Consider the following 27,977-nt stretch of genomic DNA (forward strand, 5'->3'; position numbering starts at 1 on the left):
CCTTTATTTCCATTCACATCCATTTTAATCTGCTTCGCTCCCCCCTCCTAATCCTGCCTTTGCACTTGTTTAGGATCACAGTCAGCTAACCCAATTGGTGGTAAGATTCTACAGACTTGTGTATGTCACTTGTGGTGTCACCATTTGTTTGTATAATCCATGTATTGCTCGAAGACAAAACACTTTGGATGCTACTTGAAAGTCTCATCACAACAATGCAGCAATTTATATATATACATCGTATTGTGTGTGCTTAATAGGTCTGCATTTTTGTTTGTAGGTTAAGGGTTATTGTCATAAGGCCTCCATTTTTTCGTGGTGCTCCTGTTGCCTGCAGCATGTTAGCATTAGTTTATTGATGTCTTTTTCCATTGCACAGTAATGCTCATTATCGACTCCTACCCCATGCCTTCTTCCAACTTCAGTCATATATTCTGCCTCACTCCTGTGTCAGAACTGCTTTCCTTTATCACTACCTTCTCTGTTACTACTCTTTCCTATTATGGCCTCTTCCGTCTTCTGTTTCCTCACATATTCTATTTAGTGATATATTCTACACCTCTTGATGGCCTCTATAATGTTTCCTCTTGTTTCTACTTTGTCTGTCAGTTTCGGCACAGGTTTTTTTAACTGTTTTACTTAATATGCAGCAAAAACGTAATACATTTCTAATATCTGTTGCCTGGATAGCTTCCAGATTTTTATACCATATGGGCCACGTCTGCTGTTCATGATAGACTAAGGCTGGGAACCTTTGAGGCTACATTGTTATTAAGTTGAAAGTTTGTTCTATTGTTTAAAGATACTTCCTTGTTTTTATCATATTAAATATATTACTTGTTAAAAATGACAAGGAAATGAAATACTAGATTCTTTTGAAAGATTACACTTCCTTTTTAAAGGTTTATTTTTAAACTTTGTGCATGTGGGCGAGACTGAGGTTTTTCTCCAGATTTTATCACTGTAATGAAACACTTGGGTTTGGGTGTACATTAATTTTAAAAGTAACCCATACAGAAGAACGAGGAACGGGGAGTTAGCACGTGAATTTAAATCATATATTCATTCGCATGTATTTTAATTTACCTATTGAGGAGGTGTTAATGTACTCATTGAATTATTGTTTAAAATTTCGGTGTTGTACTCTCCAGCGTGGCAAGTTGCCGTACATTGTCATTAATGAAAAGTGACCGCTATCTTGAAAGAGAGCTAACACTGTTTTGTTGAGAAAGCCAGAGTAGCTTAGTCTAAAGCTTCTAGGAGGATGTTAAGTAGCAAATGTGATTGTAATAAACAAATTGTAAATGACTCACCTTTGGCATCACAATTATCCCAATGCATACCAATTTTACCTCTGTGCTATATTGAAGGCTAAAATGGTATCTTGTTTTTGTCTTAAGTTTCCTGCTGTGTACTACAATGTCACTGCATCAGTCAGCACTCTTAAGTTCTTGACTGTGCAAATATGGCGTCATATTATCCACGTACTTCAAGTCGTGAACAGCACTGCTAGCTTATTCGCAATCTGAGAACACTTTTTAAAAATAGGCTAAAAAAGCATGATTACTACACATGTCTGCACTTCCTTTATCAGAATTCACTGTTTCATGGTGATGATGCACTTCTTATTTTTATCGTTTTATATTCATAGCTGTAAAAAGCAGTTGCATGTAGTTGGTCTAGATCTAGAGTGGTGCAAGCCACAGTTTGAGTGGTAGGGATATGGATCAGTCTGTGAAATGTGCCCTAAAGGAGGGGGTGCAGAAGTCCGATACAGTTGAATACAGAGCATCAGAATGTTTTGTTGATGCAGTGATGACAGCATAATGTATTCTAAAAGTTTCTTTTTGAGCGTGTGTGGTTTTGCGATAGATGAAGTGTTTACTTTGAGTAGGGGAGGCCCTGCAATTGTCTGATCCTGAAGCATGTCTCTAGCAGCTTTACTCTCCTGCAGAGGATGTGCACTGTATTGGTCAAGTTTCGTGAACAGCGGTCACCCTCACAAATTATTTTAAATAACATGCAGGCACAAGTTGTGTGCTTTTGAGGAGTCGAAGTTTAAAGAGTTATTGTAGTCCTACTAGATTTAGGTTAGGATTTGACCAGCGTAATGAAATCAAAGAAGTCAGAATGGATGATTTCCTCGAAGTTACTCTTGACCAAGATAATATACTGTGTAACAGATGCAAAAAGATACATAGAGAAGCCTTCCATTTAGTCTTGTGTAAGGTGTGCTTGTTCTTTTGCTATGGGGCATATGTATCAAAGGACACATTAGCGATTCTCAAATAGCGATTTTTAGAGACTCGCTATTAGAGAATCGCAAAATGCTATGTATGTAAAATTCATTTTGCGAATTCCACATATTCCTTAATTGCGAATCGCAAATTAGGGAATACCTCCCCATTCATTCTAGGAATGAATGGGAAGATATTCGCAATTAGCGATTATCAATTAGAGAATCGCAAATTGAGAATGCAATTTCAAAGGTGCCAGGGTGTCAAAAGTACACCCTGTTGCACCCCTGAAATGTACATGCAAAAAAGTGCATTTTTCAAAGAAATCGCAAATTACCACCAACTTGAAGTTGTCACAATTAATGAATCGAAAATTGCGATTCCTTAAATGCAATCGCAAAATAGGGAATCACAAATTTGCGATTCCTTATTTTGCAAGGCTGTTCTCCATTCATACATCCCACTTAGTTAATTTGCAATCGCAATTTTGAATGATACATATGGCCCTATATCTTTTATCCTGAAAAGTATATTGTGTTCTTTAGGCTCGAGCCAGTCAGTATTGAGGTTCTGAATTGATTAATCAGTATCAGTGATATACATGACGGTGGCAATTTCATTTTTGAGATACCCACTCAATGGCAAATAAGCAGGAGCTGCATTTTGCTTTAGAATGGGTGGGGGAGACCTTGTAGGGGTTTTGGCATTGGGATTTTGGTTGAGGATCTGGAGGATATGCTCATTGAGGGCTCGTTTTGAATATCATGTTGATGTTGAATGGCTAAGGGTAACTTGGCTTCGTCTCATGTTTTTTGTTTTTCCAAGATGTCATATAAATTTACTTGGGCCTCAGTATGCAATTCACCACAAGATTTTTTTTTACACGATTGCCAAACAAATCTAAAATGTAATATTGCCTTTTGAGGCTTTATTTTTTCTAGTGCCTTCTTAACCCCTTCGACGCTCATGACGAGCCCAGCTCGTCATGGAGTTTCCATTGACTTCAATGGAAATTTAGTGTAAATCATGAAACATGCCTTAGCATCCAAGTGGTTAAAAGAAGTTCTCTGCCTGCCTTATAGTCCTCCCGCCTAAAGCTGAACAAGGGTTATTGGCTTGATGGGGCTGTCAAATCATTTCCACTATTTTTGATGAAGCATAAGGATTAACTGGTACTCTCTCTATGTTAAGCCATGATAAGGGAAAGCTTAGAAGTTGTGTCCTAAATCTGATTTTCCACTGTTTCTTTTCCCTCCTTAGTTACCTCCACTAGTCTTGAAACAGAGTAATTCCATTATATTCTTTTTCAGAGGTTGACCAGCTATCTCGATGGGCTTTCACTGTCAATAATAAGCCTGTCCAACCGGATTTACCAGCTCCTTGTATTTTAGCAACAGCAAGTTGTTTGCTGGACGACTTTTACCCAGCCTCATGGTTCAACTTATGGGGATTTCAGAAAGGTGGCATTTAAGTGTTCTGGTCTAATGGTGCAATGATGAGACATATTTGTATTTTTTTCACTTTTTACTGATATCCTATGCAATCACGATTGTTTTATGTTCTGCTGTTTCACAAGTGACAGTGTATTAGGGATTTAGATATCCTAAACGATATGGCGAGTCTACAGTTGCTCTCTTGGGGTATCCATATTGTGTTAATCACTTCTACAAAAAGACAATCATTTTTTTTGCCCTAAAGACACAAGCAAGAAAGCAACTGATCCTTTGGGTAGCACTTCTAATATATCAGTAGAGAGACATTGGCATAAGGCTTCTTTACAGATAACTTAATTTTGCTGTTCTCAATGGAAATGCGCTTTATTGTGCCACGGGTTAAACAACCTTTCTGTTAGAATAAACGGAAAGCCTTGTTAAGAGCCCCATTGCCTTTTCCTTCTATTTCTATTTCTCAAACCCAGATGTTTCAGTATGTGCAGACTCGCGGCTTACATTTCTTTAAATTTCCTATAATTATAAGGCTTCGCAATTGTTTTCACAGTAGCCTCCAGTTACATACCAAGCATGACGCTCTGTGTGGTACACATCTTAAACGTACGTAGTTCGGCACCAAGCTGCGTGTTGGTAACAACATTAGGCTAATAGGCCTTAGTCTGCTCTGTGTGCAGGATTTTGTGTGCAAGTACGTGGCAGTGTGCATACACTCCAAGGCTCTGTCCCAACAATTAGCAGCCTAACTGTCTACATAGTTGTCAAGAAGTGCAAATCAATGATGAATCAGGAGCCTCACTGCTATTTGTGCCACACTCTTTATTTTTATTTATAAGTACAATATAGCAGTGTTATCACTGTGGTAGTTTGCACAGGCTACATTGTTGCCAGTCCATGAAATCTGTAAACCTATACATGGGGACCAATATCAGTCTTCCTGATAGCTGGGTGAAAGACAGTCAGATTAGAAGACTTTATTTATTTTTTTCTCCACTCCTCTCCTCAGTTTTCAGTCTTTTCTTTTTTTGTCAGTTTAATAATATCTCAACACACTTGATTTCTGCTAAGGTTGGAGAGGCCCTTGTTGATAAGGTCTTAGGCTTTCACTCAAACTTTCGTTTAAGGGTTTCCTTACAGCTTTGGTTATTTATTAGTTGTATTTTTTGGAAAGGTTTTTGTTTAAATTGAGGATTTCCAAAATGGGGATTTCTCATCTTAATGTTGTCAACAATCACCAGATCAGATTATCTTTAACTGAAAACACATCCTCTAAAAACAACTCCAGTTCTGAGGATTTATTGAGAACCTTCTTGCTTAAGACCTGCTATACTCACTCCTCCTCAAACTATATTTCCATACACAATCCAGGTCCTCCTTGTCAATCAACAGTATCCCTTTTGCCGTGGCAATCATGCTGTGACATTTCCTGAAATCCCTAAAGAGCCATCACATTCTCACAGACACACATACACCTGAGACCTGATCTCCTTTCACACTAACTGGCGACGGTCTGTACAACAATGCATAAAAAATATCTGAATGAATTTGGATGCAGAGGACAGTTTTTTTTTTTTAAACACTGTTATTATTGCTTTTGATATAAAAATTAGCTATCCCTATCTTTCCTACTTTTACATAATAATTGTATTTATTATACCTCACCTGTTAATAGCATTAGTAACACAGGTGCTCCTTTCCAACATTCATTTGTTTTCTTCCTGTGTGGGTGAGGATTTATTTACAAACAGTTGAACTGAATAATCCAACCCAGGGTCTTTTTGGGGAACAGAGTTTCCTGAGTGGGATCTTTGGAACCGATCTTGTATATCTGATAGAGACTTATTGCTGCAGATTCCTTACCTTTGAATCTCCCAGGCGTCAGGTTGTATCCGGAAACGTTTGCTGAGCAATAACTCTTGTGCGTGCCATTGGGTAGCTACATGCGTGTGACGGCATTGTTAGCGTTGGTTATGACATAGCAGTACCTTTATAGGCACCACCCAGGCGCGTGCGCGTCAGTTCTTTTCTTTCTGCGCCAGTTAAGCGCCGATCCGGAAAGGGCTCCTCCTCTGTCGCTTTTTGACAGGTTTTTTCTCTACATTTTATCGACTTCTGTATTTTTTTATTGTGTGCAAGGGATGTCTTCAAGGCAGACAGGGTTTAAGCCGTGCAGGTTGTGTCCCCACACTGTCGTTCACCGATCCCCACCTCGTATGCCTATGGTGTCTCAAGCGCGACCATGATCCAAAGTCGTGCTCGGACTGTCGGGCCATGACTCCTAAGACCTTGAGGGAGCGGCTTTGAGGCTCCTTGTTTCCCGACAGCCGACACTGTCAAGCGAGAGTCTGCGGAGGTCCCAGTCCCGATCGAGGAAGAGAAGGTGGCGGGACCGCACCCGGAACCCAAAGTCCTCTTCATCCCACTCGAGGTATTCTGGACACACGGGGAAGTGGCACAAGAAGAAGCAGTCCAGCTGGACTTTGTCTTCACCTCGAATGTCGTCCGTAGTCGAAGGGGTAAGGAGCACCAACGTTCTAGGTACGGTTCTGCTGAGCTAGGGTCGCTTAGCAACTTCCCACTTTTTCGGGAGCCAGAGCAACCCCGCACAGATTAAACAGTTTCATGAGGCCAGGCACTGCGTATGTGAGCGGGCCAACCCCTCTAGTGAGCCTTCGGGCCCCACAGGGTTGGGAGGGACCCCATCACATTTGACGCTGTCGTCTCCAGCCACGGCACCAGTAGAGCCTCAGGGATCCGATCCCAGATCCAGCTCGACACCGGTTGTGCTACCGCGACCTCCTCCGACGTTGGACTTGAAGTTTGTGCCTGTAGGTACCGCCGGTACCATTGGCAGTGCCAGCTCCATCCTCATCCATGACATTTAGCCGGAACAACGTCGCTCGATGCTGATTCTGACATTGATTGAACCCAGAGGTTCCATGTTGTCGCCCGAGCACTTTGTGGATGTGTTAGGCTTGGGAGAGGAATGGGAGGGGTCTCTTAATCATCAGGATGACTCTGCAGAGCATTTGGACTTGTATGGGGAACTTGCGGAGGCCATTGGACTAGACACTTACCCAGAATTTGGCATGCTCTTTCCGCCAACTGTGGCTACGGAGGAGGGGGCATCTTATGCCATGGTGGTTAAGAGGGCGGCTGAACTCCTTGGACTGGAGGTGCTCTCATTGGAGGTCAGGGCTAATTTCCTGACTGATGTCCTTCTAAGCATGTGGTCCAAGCCTAGCACAGGGACTCCTGTGAATAGGGCAATCGCCCACTGACATCGCCCAGATCCGGGCGATCCCAAGTTCCTCAACCAACACTCCACCCCAGAAAGTGTGGTGGTGCATGCCTCTATGTTCCAGGCTGTGTCCCTTCTGCCCCTCCGGATAGGGAACTAAATAGTCTGGATTCATTTGGGGAAGAAAATGTTTTCATCTTCCAGCCGAGCATTGCGGTCAGTGAATACTGAATGCTTATTGGGCTGTTTCACCCACTCCCTTTGGGAGACGATGGCACAAGTGCTGCCACAAGTCACCGAGGAGGCCCGGGCTGTGCTCGCTCAAGCTGTTAAGGAAGGGAGAGATGCAGCAAAATTAACCAGCAGGTGTGGCCTTGATTTGATGGATTTGCTGGCCAGATCGATTTCCTCAACAGTAGCCTTGAGGTGCCACGCCTGGCTTAGGACAACTGGCTTTTCGGGGGTGTCAAGCCAAATTTGATGGACATGTCCTTTGATGGGACCAACCTTTTTGGGGAAAGTCAGATTCAGCCCTAGTTAGGTTCAAGGACTTTCAAGCTTCGGCGAGATCCTTGGACCTCTCTACTACTCATCGTGCCAAGTCTACCTTTTGCTTCTACTGTGGCAAAGGTAGGGGTTTCCAGACGTGTCAGCCCTATCCTAGCCACCATCCTGTGCAGGCTTTCCAAGCTGTGCGGTGACCTGGACTCGGTTTATTCCGGCCTAGGAATGGAAGCCAGAAGTCATCGTCCACCCTGTCCTCGGCAGCCGCAGCCTCCAAGCACTCCTAGTCTGACTCTGCAAGACCACACCACTCCAGGTGGTGGGAGAACTCATCATCATCTCCCCCAATGAAGGTCCATAGCATCAGACACTTGGGTCTTACAGATTGTTCAAGGGCTTTTCTCTAACTTTCCTCCTCCCATTCAACCAAATCAAGAACGGCTGAAGGAGGATAATTTAAAATTGCCCCAGGAGGAAGTTGGTGTTCTCTTTACAAAGGGAGCTATAGAAAGGGTCCCGGTTTTAGAAGCAGGCAGTGGTTGTTATTCCCGCTACTTTGATTCTGAAGAAAAACAAGGGTCTACTGCCCATTTTAGATCTTCGGACTGTCAATTTCTTCCTCAAGAAGGGGAAATGAGATGCTCACTCTTGCTCCGGTCTTGTCTGCCCTAGACCAAGGAGACTGGATGGTAGCGTTGGACCTGCAGGATGCATATTTTCACATCCCCATTCTGCCGGTCCACAGATGTTACCTGCGGTTCAAGGTAGGTCACAAGCACTTTCAGTTTACCATCCTCCCCCCTCCGCCTAACCAGCGCCTCTCGGGTGTTCACCTAGGTGATGGCGGTGGTGGCCGCTCATCTGTGCAGGTTAGGTGGGGACTGTCTTCCCCGGACCTTGAAGTCTGGCTGTTGAAGGTGTCCTCGCCCCAGGCAGTCGTCTCCTTCAGACAACGGCAAACGTCCTGCATTCACTGGGGTTCTCTATAAACGTGCCAAAGTCACATATGATTCCTTTCTCAGATCCTCCCTTTCATCAGAGCTGTTCTGGACACAGTGAAGTTTCGGGTCTATCGTCCCGAGCCGCGAGTCCAAGATATTCAGGCTATGATACCGATATTTCAGCCTCTATCCTGGGTTTCGGTGCAACTGACTCTGGGGCTGTTGGACCTCATGGCCTCCTGCATCCTGTTAGTAAAGCATGCCAGGTTGCCTATATGGGCTCTGCAGTGAGACTTGAACTTCCAGAGGGCATAGAATTGGGGAAATCTCACCGATGTGGTTCAGATCTCAGAAGGGACTGCAAAAGATCTGCAGTGGTGGTTGATGAACTGTCATTAGGTCAACGGCAGACCCCTCACCCTTCCCCAACCAGATCTCACAGTCGTGACAGATGCGTCACTTCTGGGATGAGGCGGCCATCTGGGAGAGGTGGAGATCAGGGGACACTGGTCTCCGGCGGAGTCGGGGACTCCACATAAATTTGGTGGCACTCCGAGCGATTCGGTTGGCATTGAAGGCTTTTCTTTCCTCTGTCAAGGGGAAGTTAGTGGAGGTTTTCACTGATGTCGGAAAGTAGGATCTGCTTTTAATGTCACCCGCACTTGTTGCTGGTGTCATTATGTTTTACTTACTAGTCTACCTGGGATCCTGCTAATCAGGACCCCAGTGCTTCTTTCCTAAATTGGACATGATGAGTACTTTGGTGCATTATAGATTGGTTACTGGTGTACCCTGATAAGTCCCTAATATATGGTACTAAGGTACCCAGGGCATAGGTACAACAGGGGTTTCTCATGGACTGAAGCATGTATTATGGCACCCATGACTACAGGCCTGCCATTGCGGGTGCTAACACCATTTATGATAGGTATAAGTTTCCTTATATCTTAGGTCACTGCACTTAGAACCGAGCACCCTTTCTTCAGAATTGAAAGGCAAGCCTTAGTGGTGACGTATAGGTTTTAAGTGTGAGGGTGCCCCTGCATGAGCAGGACACCCCTGCAACCTGTGGAGTCCATTCTCCTGGGTTGTAAGTGCATCAGCCATTAAGGTACATAGAGTGGCCAATGCGTCATTACGTGATAAACATCTCTAAACTGGCTGTAACGAACTCTGTCGTGTTTGGTATCAAACATGTTGGGATCATACCCCCACATCGTAAACAGTGTGGGAGGTATGATTCCTTGCACTGTAAAGCTCCTCCAGGAGACCCTCAGTGCTCCTGGTATTATTATTAAAGGGGCTTGTAGAGCACCTGGTGACGCCTCCCGGCGTGTCCCCGCGCTGTGGAGATCGAGTCAAGAGAAAGAAAGGGGAAGGGGAACTAAAGGGCGAACAAATATGTTTTCAGCAGTTTTCTGAAAGAGGACTCATCATTAGCTAGTCTAATGTTGATGGGAAGGGTGTTCCATCTGTTTGCTGCTAGAGAACGGAAAGAGCGACCTCCCATTCTAGCTTTTTTTATGCGTGGAGTCTTGAGCAAACCCATTCCCTTGGAACGAAGGGATCTGTTGGGCTCGTAGGACATGGCTAAATCGGACAGATAGGATGGAGCTTTCTGAGAGATAATCCTATAGCACCAGAGAAGTGCCTTGAATAGGATTCTCTTCCTGATTGGTAACCAATGGAGGGTAGCCAAGGTGGGTTTAGAAGGTGCTCTTCTGGGCAATCTTAGCACTAAACGTGCAGCTGAATTTTGTAAGACCTGCAATCTTCTGATGTTCTTTTCAGAGGTACCCAACAGAAGCACATTGCCGTAGTCTATACGGGAGGTTATAAGTGCCTGAGTCATGGTACGCCTGGAATCTAGAGGGAGAAGATCCAGGGTACGATTGAGAGTTCTCATGACTCCAAAGCACTTTCCTACAGTTTTTTTAACATGGCTGTCGTACGAAAGTTTGTTATCAATCCATACGCCTAAGTTCTTCGCTTCCCGACTGGGAGTGGGTAGGGACCCTAAACAGGGAGGCCACCAGTCTTTGGTCCAGTTGGAGTCCTTACCTCCTATTATGAGTACCTGAGTTTTTGTGCCATTTAGTTTGAGGCAGTGATTAGTCATCCAATCTGCGAGATTGCTCATGCAGGATTTGAAGTTGTCCGCATCAGAGGTGGGAGCTTGGGATAAAGAGATCAACAGTTGAGCATCGTCGGCGTAAGAGACAAGCTCTACGCCGTACGATTGAACCAACTCTGCCAACGGCGCCATATAGAGGTTGAACAGGGTGGGACTCAGGGCAGAGCCCTGAGGTACCCCCTGTTCTAATACCATGCTGTCCGAGAGAAAATTTGCTCTCTGGACCTGAAAGCTCCTGTTGGTAAGAAAGGCCTTCAGCCACCCCAGAGCCTCTTTGGTGATCCCCGCTTTGTTTAGACACTGTAGCAAGATGGAGTGTGCTACAGTGTCAAACGCGGCACTGAGGTCCAGCATGATGAGTGCCATGATCTTACCCTCATCGGCTCCTTCCCGCAGAGTTTCGGTCGCTCTCAGGAGCGCTGTCTCTGTGGAGTAACTCAATCTAAAGCCCGACTGCGATCTATGAAAGACAGGAGACCCTCAGTGCTCCTGGTACCAGTCTTCTAGACCCAGACAGCAAACTATGGCTGCTGCTGACCAGCGACATGATTCTGCCCTCCTGCTGTTGAGCCAAGTTTGAGCAGAGGAAGGCAGGACAATAGATATACTGTCACAGGGAGGTGTGACCACGTCCCATACAGGACTTAGTGTTTTGGGCCAAGGTGGGGGCGCTTTCCAGCGCCACACAGACTGCTTGAAGGACACATTTGGTACCATCCTTGCATGCGCTGTCCAAACTAGTTCAGGGAGCTGTTGGCTTCCACTCTGGCATGAGACTGGACAAAGGACATGAGAGTATCTTCCCTCCCCACTGTCCAGCCCCTCCTCTGAGAGGGACCCCTGAATTGTTCCAAGCCTTTCCTTAGGGGACTTAAGGGCTTACCTGTGGGTGGGTCCCTAGATTCGTTGTGGGACAAGTTTCAGATCACATACTACTTCAACTTCAACCGTCTGGGCACGCTGGACCTTGCTGGACTTCGTGTTGGGAACCGAGAATGCAACTGGGAATACTACTGCTGCTCCTGGTCTTGTTGTCCTGCAAGCATGCTGGAATGTCTGTGCCTGTGCTCCATACCGGTTCTTCACAAGGCCTGTGGACATCCAAGACACCCGAAGGAATCTCCTTCGGAGTGAAGGAGTCACTTTCCTGCATCTGTAGGCACTGCAACACAGCTGACCGGTCTGCTGATCCTGGGCTCAGCAACACGGTTGGTAGTTCTGCAACTCCTTCGAGGCTTGCACTGTCTTCTCACCGAGTTTGAGGCCAGTATTCCTCATCGGAACTGCTGGAACAGAACCCCTGGGCACCGCGTCGACTTGCTGTTGCCAAGGCGTGTTGACTCCCTCCTCCCGAGATCTTTGGACTACAAGAAGCTCCAACCTCCAGCATCTCCTGCAGCCAAGATCTTTACCTGCATCGCATCCTTTGCACCCTGGGCCTTCATCTTTTTGTGAGCTGCTCGAGGTCCTCTCGTGACTCATGTGCCTCCGCCCTGTGTGTCCTCTTGAGGATCTTCTTTGGCTCCAGTGGGCGCCATTGCTTGCTCGGGCCTACTCTGACTTTCCTGCTCATAGCGAATCACTTGGGTCTTGGTGGTCCCGACACTGCACCTTTTTCTTTTTTAAATCTTTATTTATCATTTTCAAAAATAAACATACAAAGAAAAAGATGCATAAATGTTGAAAAAGTACAGTTGCATCACATTTCGTCACATTAGTCACATACATACAATGCATAATAAGCAGAGCATACTTAAGATCTAGTTTAGGCCAAAATAACAGATAGTCAAATGTACATAGTCATAACGCTGGGTCTTAGTGCGGTTGGGTACATTCCCCAGCCTTGATGGAATAGAGGCTTCACATACATGTCGAAAGTATTTGATGAGGGAGGGGAAAATAGTCCGGGAGTTGGTCAGGCAGATTACACAAAGCCAGAGTAGCAGGTAGCGACTCCGTGAAGCCTATCAACCTATCCCTTCGGGATCCATATCTGGGGTAGAGGCCGTCTTGACCGCAGCCGTGATGCCCGCTAGATATGTGCGATACGGGCCCCATATATCTTTAGGTCTGGATGTGATGGGGGCCATGGTAGAGTATTCTTCACTATTGGCGTTGCAGTGTGCCATGCCCCGGAGCCAGGAATTGTACAACGGGGGCTGACGGTCGCACCAACGAAGAGCCACCTCGCGTTTTGCCAGTAAGAACCCTAGCGCCGCCAGCCTACGCGTCGCCTTAGGGAAGTCGGCCATGTAACCCAGAAGGGCAATCTCGGGGATGGGGACTAGATTCAGGCTCAGCATGTCACTAAGTGTGCAGTGTACTCTGGACCAATAGTCTTGAAGCAGTAGGAAAGCCCACGAAAGGAGAGCGAAGTCCACTTGGGGGCCACCGCACTTGGGCCAGTTGTGTGGTTGTGCAGGGTCTATTTTGTGTAGTCGCGCTGGTGTGAAGTATAGCCTACGCAAGAACTTAGTGTAGGAGCTTTTGTCTACTGTTCAATGAGATGTCTTTGGTCGCCCTACAGCACCACTGCCACTGTTCATCTGTGATGGGGTAACCCAAATCCGCCTCCCATGCAGCCCGCACTTCCTGATCTGGAGCATGGAGAAGGTCAGCGCACATCCAATATAGTTTAGAGACTAAGTGAGTCCCTGATGTGTGCTGGATAAGGAAGGTGAGGGGAGGCATCTCCTCTGGAGGGAGGCGAAACGAGGGGAACGAGGCACGCATCAACGATCGCAATCTTTTGAGCACAAAGGAGTCCATGAACGTCCGTGTTGTAAAGCGGTGATCTTCTGTGAGGGAAAAGGCATGGCCCTCAGGGAATAAGTCTCCTATGGTGGATATGTGGAATTTGGATAGCGTTTGTTTCACCACAGTTTCCCCAGTGATTGCCAGACAGGAGGGGTTGGGCAATGGGAGGGATGGAGAGTATAGTTGGGCGAGCCCAGTCAGGCGGCGCAGTCTGCCCCATGTCCAGCAGGTCGACGATACCGTCTGGATGTCACGTGGGTCCCTAGGGAAGCCCGACGGCCGTGTAGTAGCAAGTGAACCAGGCAGAACCAAGTCGGCCTCAGGCTTCAAGTAGACAATCCGGGCATCGGGATGGTACCAGGGGTATGCGTAGGAACATTGTGCCACAAGAAAGTAAAGATAGAAATCAGGAACACCCAGACCACCGCTCTCATAAGGGAGTGTCAATATGCGCCAGGACACGCGGGGGTTTTTATCTCCCCACACAAGTCGTAGCAGTAGTGAACGTAACTGTGTGAAGAAAATTTTTGGGAGGGGTACAGGTATATTGTTGAACAAGTACAGAAAACTTGGCAGCACCATCATTTTAATTATTGCGACACGCCCAGCCATGGACAATGGGAGACGAGTCCATCGTTCAATCTGACCTTCCATAATTTAGTCTGATGATGGATTCTGTGTCCAGGTGTATTTGTATCCCCAGGTATTTCACCGAATCTCGGTTCCAAGTGAGGGGGAAAGGGCAGGGCCATTCAGTAGTGCTAGGCATGAGTGAAAATATAACAGATTTGTGCCAGTTTATGCGCAATCCCGAAAACCCGCCAAACCGGGTTATTTCCGTGATCAACGGCTCAAGGTTGACCTGCGGGTGGCGGACATAAAGGATGGTATCATCTGCATAAAGCAAAACTAAGAGGGGTCCAGTGCAGAACTGAAGACCCCGATGCAAATGCCCTTAGTGAAAGTGACGGACCAGCGGGTCCATTGCTAAGATGTACAGAAGTGGCGAGAGGGGGAAGCCCTGTCGCGTGCCACGCGACAGGGGGAATTGTGCAGTGATAGTGCCATTGAGGCGCAGTCGCGCCACAGGCCGCGTGTAAAGTAATTCCACCGTATTCACCAGGCACTTGGGAAGTGCATCCGGCGCATCACCGACATAAGGAATGGCCATTCTAAAGAGTCGAACGCTTTTTCGGCGTCTAAGAGAATCGCCGCCGCAGGGATGGCAGGATCCACCCGGTGCAGGACGGAGAAGAGGGCGCGGAGGTTGAGCGATGTGGAGCGATGCGGTACGAAGCTAGACTCCGCCGGGGAGGTAATGGACTCCATCAATAATGACAGGCGGATGGCGATGGCTTTCGCCAGGATCTTCTAGTCTAAGTTTAACAAAGAGAGAGGGCGATAAGAACAGCACAGCGTCGGATCCCTTCCCGGCTTGGGCAATAGTACTATGACCGCTTCCCGGGGGCAAACATCCCGTCTCCAGTGCCTCAGCGTACACCTCCACTAAGCGGGGGACCAGCAGGTCTTTATAGGCCTTGTAGAAGTCCGCCGAAAAGCCATCCAGACCGGGGGCCGAAGACCCTTTCATGGAGTCGATAGCTTCAATGATAATGTCAGGAGTGATGGGATCAGCTAAGAAATCTATCATCCAATTTTCCAAGTACACCATCGCTATTTCGTTAAGATAGTTACCACGGTCTACGGTGTCATCAGTCAACGTGGAAGTTTACAGAGAGGTATAATAGTGCAAGAAAGCATCGCATATTGCCGGTGTAGTGTGTAGAGCGTCTCCCGCTGGGCCCACGAGTTCGGTGATGTAAGCAGACCTACGTGGGGGCCGTAGTAAATGAGCCAACAGTTTGCCCGGTCGGTCGCCCTCCCCATATTGCCTAGCCGAGTGTGCCCTAGTCAGAAATCGAAGCTCTCTTTCCTCTCCCTCACGGAATCGCATCATCAATTGTAAACGGCTTGTCTCCCTTTCCGCCCTATGTTTAATGAGTTGTTCCGCATCTAACGCCGCTATGTCGCGCTCTATCTGGAGCAGGGTAGTACGAATATCGCGCAATGCTCCTGTGTGTTTAGCAATGCACACTCCCCTGATAGTTGCCTTAAAGCCCTCCCACAGAACCGCCCAGGTGTCAACTGTGCCTGTGTTGTGTTCAAAATATTCGTCTATGGCCTCCCTGACCTCTTCAGTGAATACAGGGTCTGACCAAGCTTTCCCGGGGAAGCGCCACTGCCTTTCATAGCCACCCGCCCTGGGGACCTTCAGTCGTAGCACAATGGGGGAATGATCTGACAGAGTGCAAGGGAGTGTAAGGAGGTCATCTACCCAACCAACCACGTCTGGGGTAATCAGCCAGTAGTCAATCCTGGTCCAGGTGTCGTGAAACCCCGAGTAGTGTGTGTACGTAGGTGTGTGGGCATGCAGGGAAGCCTCGATGTCAATGAGGGAAAAATGGGAGCACACATCCAGAAGGACTGGTCGTGAGCGGGGCTTCGTGCCTGGGGCCGAGGACGTACTGTCTCTGGCTGGATTGAGCAGCAGGTTAAAATCGCCACCGAGTATCAGAAGCCCCGGCTCCAAGTTTAACAGGTGCACCTGTAGCTCAGTGTAAAAAGCAGGTGTGTCTGTGTTAGGCCCATAAACCCCAACAAGCGTAATCCTGTGGTCCAATAGAGTCCCCGCAACAATGACATATCTACCCTCGTTGTCAATTACCGTGTGTGACAGTGTAAAAGGTACGCGATTATGTATGCAAATGGCGACCCCCCTGGAGTATCTGCTGTAGTGGGAAAAGAAGCGATGAGGGCCCCAACTTTTGGCAACCTGGGAGGCAGCACCAGGTGACAAGTGAGTTTCCTGCAGGAAAACCACGTCTATCTTGTGGCGGGCGATGTAATTGAAAACCTGTCTGCATTTCCTGGCGTTATTCAATCCCCTAACATTCCATGACATCAGTGAAAGGCCGAAGGGGCCGATCTGTAACCCTAACTTGACCATAAGTGCTGGACCAAGAATGGAGACCTATGACTGAGGCAGCTCAGCGCACAATAGACAATGGTGACAATGTCGTGACACATTCGAGGGGAACAAACCCAAACAAAACCCCACTCCCGCCCCCCACCCAACCTCTCATAAACCCCAAAGAGGAAAACCCATCCCAACAAAGCGGTGTAACGGAATATCATGCGTTGAAAAATAACAAGGTAGACTGGGTTCACCGCAAGAAGCAAAACAATAAACCCCAAGTGATTCAAGGCAAACGCCAGTGGGGGTGGCAACGCCACAACGACCGGGCAAACCCATCCAAAGAGTCACGCAACATACAGGACCATGGCCATGTAGATGGTTGTTAGAAAGGCCCTGATATTAAGGAAGAAACAAGGGGAAGAGGTAAAGTGTCAGCCATGGCCGGAGCCTGAAAACAGATCCACACTGTGCTGCGAGTCTTCCTGAGCTGGAGAGGGCGTTCTGGAGGTATCTGCTGCCTGCGTGTCCCTAGATTTATATGTGTGACAAAATTCTTGGACCTCCGTGGGGGTATCAAAGATGCGTGGTATACCAGCGACTTCCACTCTGAGGCGTGCGGGGTAAAGCATCCCATATTTAAGGCCTAGATTGCGGAGCGTAGCCTTCACCCCAGTGTTTTTCCGGCGGGCTTCTTGGACCATGAGAGTGAAGTCCGGATAGAATGACAGGGAATCGCCCGGACAACGTATCTCTCCCTTCTCTCGAGCCGCTCTAAGTGCAGCATCACGATCCCTGAAGTTCATGATCCTGGCTATGATGGGGCACGGTGGCAGACCCAGTTTTGGCCGGGGTCCCAGAGATCGGTGGGCCCTCTCCACCACAAATCCTGGAGTGAAATGATCCCTGCCAAACAGTTCAACTAGCAGTTTTTCAACGAAGACATCCATCCTGCCCGTCTGGGTAGATTCCGCCACACCCAAAATACGGACGTTATTGTGTCGTCCGCGCGCCTCCAAATCTTCGTTTTTTATGGCCACTTCTTTTAGGATTTTTTGACACGTTCAAGCCTTTTCTGGTCTTTCGCGCCTGTGTCTTCAAGGTCCGACACCCGGGCCTCGACTACATCGAGCCGGCGATCATGTGCTTGTACTTTGGAGCCCATGTCCGCTAACCTCTACTCCAAAGTGTCGAATCTGTTGTCCAGTGATTTGAAGCCGGCCCTCATTTCGGACATCATGGCGGTGACCAGAGTGGCGGTGGCGTCCTGAGGGGGGGGAGGCATCGCGTCTGACGAGGACCCCGTCGCAGAGTCTGTGGTGAGCAGGGAGGACTTGTCGAAGCTGAGTTTCCTTTGGTTGGGATCTCTCTTACCCATGGTGGACAGCTGGGGCCTCATCGTGGAGGAATAGGGGCAGCGTAGGGAAGTTAATGATTCGGTTGAGGCAGGAAGGAGTCTCAGCGACAGGCACGTATTCCCCTTAAGAGACGAGGTCCCACTGAGGCCAGGCACCCAAAGTCAATCCTCCGGCAGGCACAGGGGGGGGACACGCACCCGGACAGTCACTGCTGCCACTTCGTGGTCAGTATTCAAATCAGGCGCCGTCTCCAGAGGCCAGAGTGGTCAATAGTAGGCCTTCCCCGCGGAAAATGGCGGTCCAGAACTGTTGCACAGGTAGTGTAAGAGCGCTCAGTGCCACGGTATGTAGCGCTCCGTGCAGCAGGCAGGCACAGGGAGAAGTCCCCGATGGAAGGCGGGGCCACCCGGCTCCCCCCCGGTCCCAGCCACAGAGACGCCCCCCCCCCCAGCGGCACCGGGACCAGGTCCCGCAGTCCCCCAGTCAAAGCGGGGGATGGCCGCCACTCGAGTCCCCGGCTCCGGCTTACGCTCCGGGCCCGAAGGCCTTCGCGCACCCCGGAGCCCCTAGACTACCGGGCAGCCCCCCGCAAGACCGGAGAGAGCACAACCAGGTCCCCAATGCCGCAGGCGAGTCAAGGGCAAGCAGCAACGCGTCTCCGGTGCAGAACTCACCGGTAGGCCAGGCGCAGTTAGAGAGGACGCCAATGGGGTGGCGGTCCGTCTCCTCCGCCGTGTGGTCCTCTCGGGGCACTCCTGGACCCCAAACAGACGTCGGATGGTGGCGAAACGCCGCCGCTTCAGGATGGATATGCTGACCGGAGTCAGTTCAAGCTAAATCAGGCAGGATGGAGAAGATCGGCCGCCCTGACGGCGGAGCTTCAGTCAGAAGCGGCCATCTTGGTCGCCTCCGTGGCCACGCCCCCACACTGCACCTTTTTCTTCAACTATGTTGGTTGCCGTTGCCAAGGCTTGTTAGTGCCCCTGCTGGACACTGACTTCTTGGCTCTTGACATCCGTTGTGGGACAGCTTGTGCACAGCTCATGGTCCTCCTCTGCATCGCCTGGCCTGTACAACACAACTTCAAGGGCACAGTCAACTGTCCTGAATCTCCGATATCAGTGGTCATTCATCGTCCATGCCTCCTGTTCACTCCTGAGTGGCATAGGCTCTATCCCCTCTGCAAGCAGGTACCTCTCATCTTGAATCCACCATTGGGTTCCACCGGACACTTTCACCTTATTCGCCAGCGGCATCTTTACTGAAGTCCTCCATTGTGGTCTACGGTGCTTTCCGACATCACTTCGCACCTATGCACCCGACTACACTGATGTTGATATCGTGGTTCCTGGGGTATCCACGGGTGGGGTGACTCTCTAACCTTCCATCTTCCACAGGGTTTCTTCAGGCTGCTCTGGGGAGGGTCCTTTTCCTTTCAAATTGCAACTGCGACTTACCTATTGACTTACATTGAGCACGTGGCCATGTTCCCACTTTGCACACGACCTCTGTGGGGTTCCTATATATTCATCTTGGGTGGTTCCTTGAGTCCCAAGCTCTTCTACCTCTTCTGGTTCCATTCTCGACATAGGTCAAGGTTCGCATTCCACTATTTTATATATGGTTTGGTCTCCCCCGGGGACCACTGTGTATTCTGTGATTGTTTACGTATTCTATTGACAAAATATTGTGTGTATTGTGTTTGTACCTCTGGGTAGGAGATAATACATTGTGTAACTGAGTGTTAATAATAAATACATATTTTTGTAACTACACTGTGTGGTTCTTTTTCACTTAACCTATACCATAAGATTAAGTACTGGTAAAACAAGCTGCTTTGCACTCCTTCTGGACTAAGCCTGAAGACTGCTCTCCACAGCTACCACTTAGAGAGCTTTCTTAGGTTGTCTAATTTCACAAAAATAACAACGAGTTGTCTGGATTAGTGCAGGGTGCTACACATACATAAGTGAGCACCATATACTAAGCCAGCCTCTCACAACGGACAACACCACCCCCATGTGGTACTGCAACAACCATGGCGGGGTGGGGTCGTGGACCCTTTGTCGAGAGGCTGTGCGTCTCTGGACATGGCTGGACATGTTCAACACCTGGCAGGTTCTTTGAACGCCAGGGCAGACGAACTCAGCCGTCGATGCCTAGTGGATAACGAATGGCATCTCCATTCGGAGGTCCCGCAAGGTCTCTTTCAAGAGAGGGGAGAACATTGGTTAGATTTGTTTGCCTCCAAAGAGAACACGCAGTGTCAGCAGTACTACATGCTGGAGTTTCCAAGGCGGCTATTGCTCTGCAACTTTTTTCGTCGTGAGTGGAACTCAGGCCTGCTGTACCCCTTTCGCCCATACAACTCATGCCCAGGGTTCTGAAGAAGATCGGGAGCGACTGGGCCCAAGTCATTTATGTGGCTCTGGACTGGGCGAGGAGAATCTGGTATCCAGAGCTTCTGAAAATTAGCACAGATCCTCCAATCAGGCTGCCCCTTCGGGAAGATATTCTGTCACAGCTACAGGGGAGGGTCCTCCACCCAAACCTGTCAACTCTGCGCCTCCCGTGCGTGAAGATTGAGCGGTGGCAGTTGATGGCTTTTGACCGTCTTCCTGAAGTATGCAACGTTATTTTGGTGGCCAGGTGGCTCTCCACTAAGACGGTATACGCCTGCTGTTGGCAGATATTTGTATTATGCTATACAGGAAGGTCTATTGACCCTCTTTCTGCATCCCTTTCAACTGTTCTTTTGTTCATTTTGCCCTTGCCCAGCAGGGTTCTGCTTTGGGAATTTTGAAGGGTTACCTTTCTGCTCTGTCTGCTTTTTTGCGGCTGCCAGAACAGCCTTCTCTCTTTGTCTCCTATTGTACGTAGAATTCTAAAAGGGCTGGATCACTTGTTTCCTCCCACGCCCTTTTTTATGCCACAGTGGGACTTTAATTTGGTCCTCACCTACCTGATGTTTGCTCCCTTTGAGTCTTTACACAATTTTCCCCTCCGGTTGTTGACCATCAAATAGCTTTCTTAGTGACGATTACATCTGCCCGGAGGTTGAGTGAGTTGCAAGCGTCATCTCGCTCACCTCCCTTTCCAGACAAAGTGGTGCTTCGCTTTTTGCCAAAAGTTTTGAGCTCATTCCATCTGGGTCAAATCATCATATTTCCCACCTTCTTTGCCCTCTAAGAAAGAGGTGCGTCTCCATCTACTGGACCCAAAGAGAGCGTTGTGGTTCTACCTTGACTGCACTTAAGAGTTCAAGGAGGATGACCAACTCTTTGAAAGGGTACGTGGGAACTAAGAAGGGAAGGGCAGTGCAGAAAAGGACCATTTCTCGCTGGGTCGTTCTCTGCATTAAGATCTGCTATGCCTTGGCAAAGAAGCAACCAGTGAGGGATTAAAAGCCCATTCCACCGGGGAAAAGGTTATGAATAATGCCTTTGCTCTGCGTGTCTCAGTCCTAGGCATTTGTCAGGCAGCATTTTGGGCATCTTTGCAACTGTTTGCAAACATTGCTGCCTGAACAATCAAGTCCGCATTTTTCCCGTTCAGTCCTGCAGGACTTCCTAGTTTGAGGTATTGGTCCGCAACCCACTGCCGGGATGGTATGGCTTGGGTATATATTTCAAAGGTAAGGAATCTGCAACTAGAAGTATCAGATTGACAAGTTACTTACCTTCGATAATGCATTATCTGGTAGAGACTCTAGTTAAGCCTCGCCCATGCCTCCCCGCTGTGCGGAATAATGTTATATAGCTAGGGTTACTCTCCGGTTCAGTTTTGCATCAACTATGTCAATTACTTTGTGGCTCTGCGCTTCTAGTGTGGAAAAAAAGAAAAATACTGATGTCCGCTTGCCTGGGTGGTGCCTATATAGGTATTGCGCCGTCATAACAGACGCTCATGACATCGACTACATCACGCAAAGCCGAATGGAACCACACGACGGCGCGCGCAAGGGTTATTGCTCAGCAAAAGTTTCCAGATCCAGCCTGAACCCTGGGAAATTCAAAGGTAAGGAATCTGCAGCTAGAGAGTCTCTACTAGATAATGCATTACCAACGGTAAGTAACTTGTTCTTTAACCTTGTTCTCCCTGTTCTGAATTTTCTCTTTCCTGGGGTTGGTTATTTAATCTTCTCATTACACATTTCTTCATTTAACTGTTGTAAATCCCTGTTGGTATTACTAGTTCACCACAGTCCTTTACATATTTCTAATCTGGGTTCTGCCTTTATTTTCCTTTGTAGATAGACATAGGAATGTGTCCCTTTCTTTAATATAATCAGGTTTTCTCAAGAATATATATATATATATATATATATGTATATATATATATATATATATATATATATATATGTGGAACACAAAATGCCCAGGGAGCTCAGGGAAGCACACAACAGTTTGCCTCACCCTCCGGCTTTTCGTAAATATCAGCTTGCATTTTTTCCGGTAATTTTCGTGCTGCCTCACGCGTTTCACGGCTTTCCGCCGCTTCCTCAGAGGCAATTAGCATGTAGATGGCGCACAAGGACGCTTCAAAATATTCAAAATGCATGAGTGATTTTATTGGTTCTTTCACTCTCCAATCAAGACGCTAAGTGCGTGGGTTAATGTTATGCATACTGGGATTTGTAGTCCATGAAGCGATTTCGTTAATGCCCTAAGTGGGTCCCAAGCGCCATCCTGTTATGATTTGTCGCCAGTAGGTAGTTATAGTTAGGACCTAGTTTCCATAGGAAATCCGCAACATTCTATTGGGAATAACTTTGGCGTTGATGGACGGAATTGGCTGAATTTCTCCAAGAAAATGGCCAGGCCAGTTCCGCTCCGCTCCTTCCCTGAAAGTTTGGGGGGGATTCGTCAAGCGGGGGCCGAGATAAAAGGGGGGTCCCAAAACGTGTTTTCCCCATGTTAATTTCCATAGGGCGGTTGGACTCACTTTTAGCCCGAACGGCTGAATGGATTTCCACCAAACTTGGCAATATTGTAGGGGCTGGTAGCCCGATGTGCCTTTGCTATGTCTCAAGATATGTGCTCCAGTGGATTTTGAGTAATTTGGGTTAAAAAATATATATATATCTATATGCGCGCCCCGGTACGCGCACCGGGGCGCGTACCAGCTCCCTACGCGAGTTCGCGAGCGGAAAGCTTATTGGCTCTCGGGTGTCTGTAAACATTCCAAACAGTCCGGAGCGGCCGACATCTTGTGTGTCGGTAGGATCGAGACACAAGAGGTGGCAAAAACAAAGGGGGAAATGACCAAAAGGGGGCAGGGTAGCCCCCCCCTGACCCCCTAGGTTTGATGTGGGGGCCATAAAAGGGCCCCGCGGGGCAAAAAAATGTTGTTTTTTTTCCTTCGTTTTTTAGGTTTTAACCTACTAGTCCAGAGAGCTGCCCAGTACCATGGGGTTGACTTGCACACCGATACTGTGGAGGAAGATTTCCTATTGGACACTTTTGATAACACACAAAGGTCCACTGCCATTTTGCCAATGCTTAAAGGGGTCATTAAGCATGCAACAGAGGTATTTAAAGATCATGTCACGGCTCGGGTCCTCAACACCAAGTCTCATCTGCAACCATCCAAAGTACAAGAGTACCTCGGTGCCACAATAAACACTTCAACAGCGCTAGCTTATCCCACAAGGATAACCAGCATGCAAGCTCTTCTCACAAAATTTAAGCCTCAACACTCCCTTGCAGCACGAGTGTTCATGCAACTCATAGGGATGATGGCCTCTTGCATTTTCATAGTGCCCCATGCAAGACTTCAAATGCGTCCTCTTCAAGAGTTCTTACCACGTCAATTGAACCAGGCTCAAGGTCAATTAACAGACCTAGTGTTGCTAGACGGTCGGACTCATCGCTCTCTGCAGTGGTGGAACACCAAAAACCTTTCCAAAGGGCGACCATTCCGACAGCCAGTTCCTCAAATAGTCTTGACAGCGAATGCATCGCTCTCCGGCTGGGGAGCCCACCTACTGCAACAAACCATGCAAGGCAGGTGGACACCACAACAAAAGTTACTCTATATCAATCACCTGGAGTTATTAGCTATATTCCTAGCACTGAAAGCTTTCCAAAAGCAAGTATCAAACAAAGCTATGTTAGTCCGCACAGACAACATGACAGCCATGTATTACATACAGAAACAGGGCGGAACACACTCCCTGCAACTCTCTCAACTAGCACAGGACATGTGACATTGGGCTATACCTCAAAACATATTCCTTCTAGCGCAGCATGCCCCAGGAGTACAAAATACCATAGCAGATCTGTTAAGTCGTCAGACACAACAGATCCACGAGTGGGAACTTCATATGCAAGTTCTTCAACTATTCCTTCAGATGTGTGTACAACCTCCGATAGACCTCTTTGCCACCCACGAAAACGCCAAATGCCCAAGCTTCGCCGCCAGATATCCACACCCACTGTCCAAAGGCAATGCAATATGGATGAACTGGTCAAACAGATTTGCGTACGCTTTCCCACCTCTACCACTCATGCCACTAGTAGTATGCAAACTACAGCAGCATTCTCTGACCCTCATCCTAGTTGCTCCAACGTGGGCCAGACAGCCGTGGTACACCACACTGCTTCAACTGTCTGTAGTACCGCACCAAAAATTATACCTGTCTCCTCACCATTTAACACAGAACCATGGAGAGATCAAGCACCCGGACCCAGCTCAGCTCAACCCAGCGATTTGGCTCCTGAGGTCTTAGAGTTTGGATATCTTAACCTTCCTCCAGACTGCATGAATGTCATAAAATAAGCTAGACGTCCAACCACTAGAGCTTGTTATGCAGCTAAGTGGAAACGCTTTGTATTATATTTTCACAGCAACACTATTAATCCCCTAGACGTGTCTATTCAACACATCATAGGATACTTAGCCTATACATCTATTAGACTGGATCTTGCTGCAGTAGCAGCATATCTGCAAAACAGACAGCATCTATCTCTGTTCAGAGTGCCTGCTATTAAAGCCTTTATGGAAGGCCTTAAGAGAATAATTCCTCCCAGAGTACCACCTTCACCTGTGTGGAATTTAAACATTGTTCTCACACGGCTAATGGGACCTCCCTTCGAACCCTTACATAAATGTGTACTACAATTTTTAACATGGAAGGTTGCGTTCCTAGTAGCTATTACTTCTCTGCGGAGAGTTAGGGAAGTACAAGCACTAACCATTCAAGAACCCTTCTTGCAAATGCATCATAATAAGGTCGTTCTCCGTACTAATCCCAAATTCCTGCCCAAAGTCATTTCTCCCTTCCACCTCAATCAATCTGTGGACGTACCCGTTTTCTTCTCGCAGCCACAGACTGTAGCAGAAAGAGCTCTTCATACCCTAGATGTCAAAAGAGCATTGCTATACTACATCGAGAGAACACAACCCTTTCGTAAGACCAAACAACTTTTTGTGTCTTTCTCACCACAACATAAGGGTAATCCCATTTCAAAATCTGGGATAGCTAGATGGATTGTCAAATGCATACAGATTTGTTACCACAAAGCTAAACGTTCGTTATCTGTTCCTCCTAAAGCCCACTCTACAAGGAAAATAGGGGCTTCAATGGCATTTTTAGGGAACATTCCCCTAGATGACATCTGCAGAGCAGCTACATGGTCTACACTGCACTCATTCACAAAACACTAATGTGTAGATGTGCAAACCAAACAAGAAGCTAATGTGGGCCAGGCTGTTCTCAAAACATTATTTCAAACTACTGCAACAGATAGGGGTGGTCGCCGCTAAGAGTGGGTACTGCTATACAATATATGCGCAGTGTGTAATCTGCAGCTCATATGCCTCGAACGGAAAATGCTACTTACCAGTATGCATCTGTTCTTGGCATGTAGAGCTGCAGAATTACACACGCCCACCCGCCTCCCCGGCTACCCTTGTCTGTTCCAGTATTATCTTAATTAGATACAGCTTACATGGACATCCTTCCTTTTCTTGCAAAGCTTCATCATTTCGCTAATGGCGAAAAACAATCTGAGGATGGAGCCGATGCCCATGCACAATGTGGTCCAAAGGAGGAGTCACCTATCTTGTGACTTCCAAAGGACTTTTCAGGACAAAAACAAACTGCAAACATCCGGGCCCAACACTAGGTGGCGATCTATGCGCAGTGTGTAACTCTAGCTCTACATGCCAAGAACAGATGCATACTGGTAAGTAATTTCAAAAAGGGGGTGGTGATGGACAGAGTATCTGAGTTAATCAGAACACTCCTACCCAGTCAACAGATCAGGGCTTTATCCATCACCGTTTTTTAGCTCACTGCACCATCCCAGTTCAGAACCTGGCTATATGCAAATTAGTCTGTCCCTGGCCCAGTGCATCATGGGAACAGGGCAGACCAAACCAGTGAGCTAAAAAACGGTGATGGATCAAGCCCTGATCTTTTGACTGGGTAGGAGTGTTCTGCTTAATTCAGATACTCTGTCCATTACCACCCCCTTTTGAATCGCATACTGGTAAGTAGCATTTTCCTTTTGTTAATGAGAGACTTCTGCTAGCCACTCCCTAGAGTCAAGTACACAATCCCCTGCACGGATTCTGAGAAGGCTGTACTTCTCTTTGGCCCGCTACATAGTATATATATGAAATTTTCTTGATAATAGTGTTTTATTGTCTGTGTGTGTATTTTTTAAATATAGTTCGGTTTTCTCATTCCTTTCTTGGTTTCCCTATGTAGTAGTGCTGCCTCATTGTACAACCATCTGGCTACTTCTCTTTTCCATGCTGTCAACTAAGGTCCCTTTGTCTCTTTCCAAGTCCTCACCAGTTGGCTTTTAGTTGATACTTGTGGGAGGTCTACCTGTTCGCGGGTGCATTTTCTACTCTTGGGGAAAAGCCTAATGGCCACGTATCAAGGGCATGTTCTAGGTTCCAGTCTCTTGCTATGTTTATGATTGGCATGATATTTTTCTTATATTCTTATACAGTCACAGACCTATTGAAAAGGATGCGTCTTTCAGCCTGCACCCAGTCTTTTTCTTTTACGTTAATTACAATTCTTTCTCAATAGTTGTGCATATTGTCCCATTTGTCAAATTTACCTTCAGTGTTCCGCCTTCATATAGATCACCAATGAGATTATGCCATTCTTTCCATGTTTGTAGTCTTCTCCATTCTATCACATATTGTAACTTCCCTTCAATGGTGCCTGGTGGATGTCACCTAGTTTTTAGTTCTCTCAAGTGTCTGTGCCCAGTAATGTCTAAAGACCACAGGTCGGCTTAGCGAGTACTTTACTTCCTTCACAGACATGATCAATGTAGTAATCAGCTATTTGATTGTTGGGGTGTTCATGTATTAAAACACATGACTCGTTCTTGGACAATATATCCAAAAGATTAAATGTGTCCTTCCAAATTCTTCACACATGATGAAATGCTGCCGGTTGCCAGTGTGGCAGTGGTTTAGTAATTCTAGGACATTTGTTATGGTGATGGGATATAGACGAAGAGTGACTAACTGCGTTGTGCACCATTAGGGCTTGTTGAAATGCCAGGTTTGTGGTTTCTGTACGAGCACACAAAATAACTTTGATTGCCATATGCAAATGTAAAAAATTATGTTGAACCATTCAACCCTTTATTATAGCTCATTCATTCGTTCCTTGTGACTGTAACATTTTTTTATTTCCTTTTTATTTCTTTATATGCAGCGGGCAGCCGATCAGGATCTCCAGGCAGAGTTTTGACAACCACAGCTCTCTCCACAATGAACAGTGGGGTCCAGAGAATATTGGGGACTCCACCATCAGCACAAAAACGTAGCAAGATTCCGCGAAGTCAAGGGTGCAGCAGAGAGGCCAGTCCATCTCGTCTGTCTGTGGGTAAGAACTATCAAACAATAGGATTGTAGTTCATGCTTTGAAACATTGTTTAAGAAAATATGGGGCATTAAATAGGGTTATTGCTGCCAACTGACTGTTATGAGGGTCTACTTCTCCCAGTCAAGGATTTCTAGCTAGCGCAGAAATTTGGGAATTTGTAGTTTAGATGTTCCTCCCTTACACATCTGTAAGAATAAGCCCTAGCTTGCATTGATGGTGGATTGAAAACCTGGGATGACTGAAAGTGATTTTCATTACAGTTTGAAACTAAATCTAAATATGGGTGATCCTCTTTTAGAAATAGTTTTGCACGTGGTTGTTCTCTTTCACATGTAAGCCAACATGCTAAAAACCCGTAGTATGGAATTTACCAAGATGAATTTTGAGTGGTTATGACATGTTGGTGCATGCATTTCTATCAGTCATGTAAGACCACAGGTAGCTACTTTTTTCTGTCATTCTCATTCTCTTATCAAACTGAGACGTTGAACATTTTAAACCTTTTCCTTACTTTTTATTGT

General features: G+C 47.1%; 1 protein-coding gene across 26 annotated transcripts in view; it reads left to right on the plus strand.

Moving 5' to 3' along the window:
* The window catches only part of CLASP2 (cytoplasmic linker associated protein 2), a 2,039,150-nt gene that overhangs the window by 1,336,472 nt on the left and 674,701 nt on the right, over positions 1 to 27,977 (plus strand). For all 26 annotated transcript variants that reach the window (XM_078688301.1, XM_078688302.1, XM_078688307.1 and 23 more), the window contains one exon: positions 27,286 to 27,456. In XM_078688301.1, the coding sequence (XP_078544427.1) occupies positions 27,286 to 27,456 (171 nt within the window). The remainder of the gene's footprint in view (positions 1 to 27,285; positions 27,457 to 27,977) is intronic.

The sequence above is a fragment of the Lissotriton helveticus genome, chromosome 4_1 (genome assembly GCF_964261635.1).
Source record: "Lissotriton helveticus chromosome 4_1, aLisHel1.1, whole genome shotgun sequence".
Taxonomy (NCBI): Eukaryota; Metazoa; Chordata; class Amphibia; order Caudata; family Salamandridae; genus Lissotriton; species Lissotriton helveticus.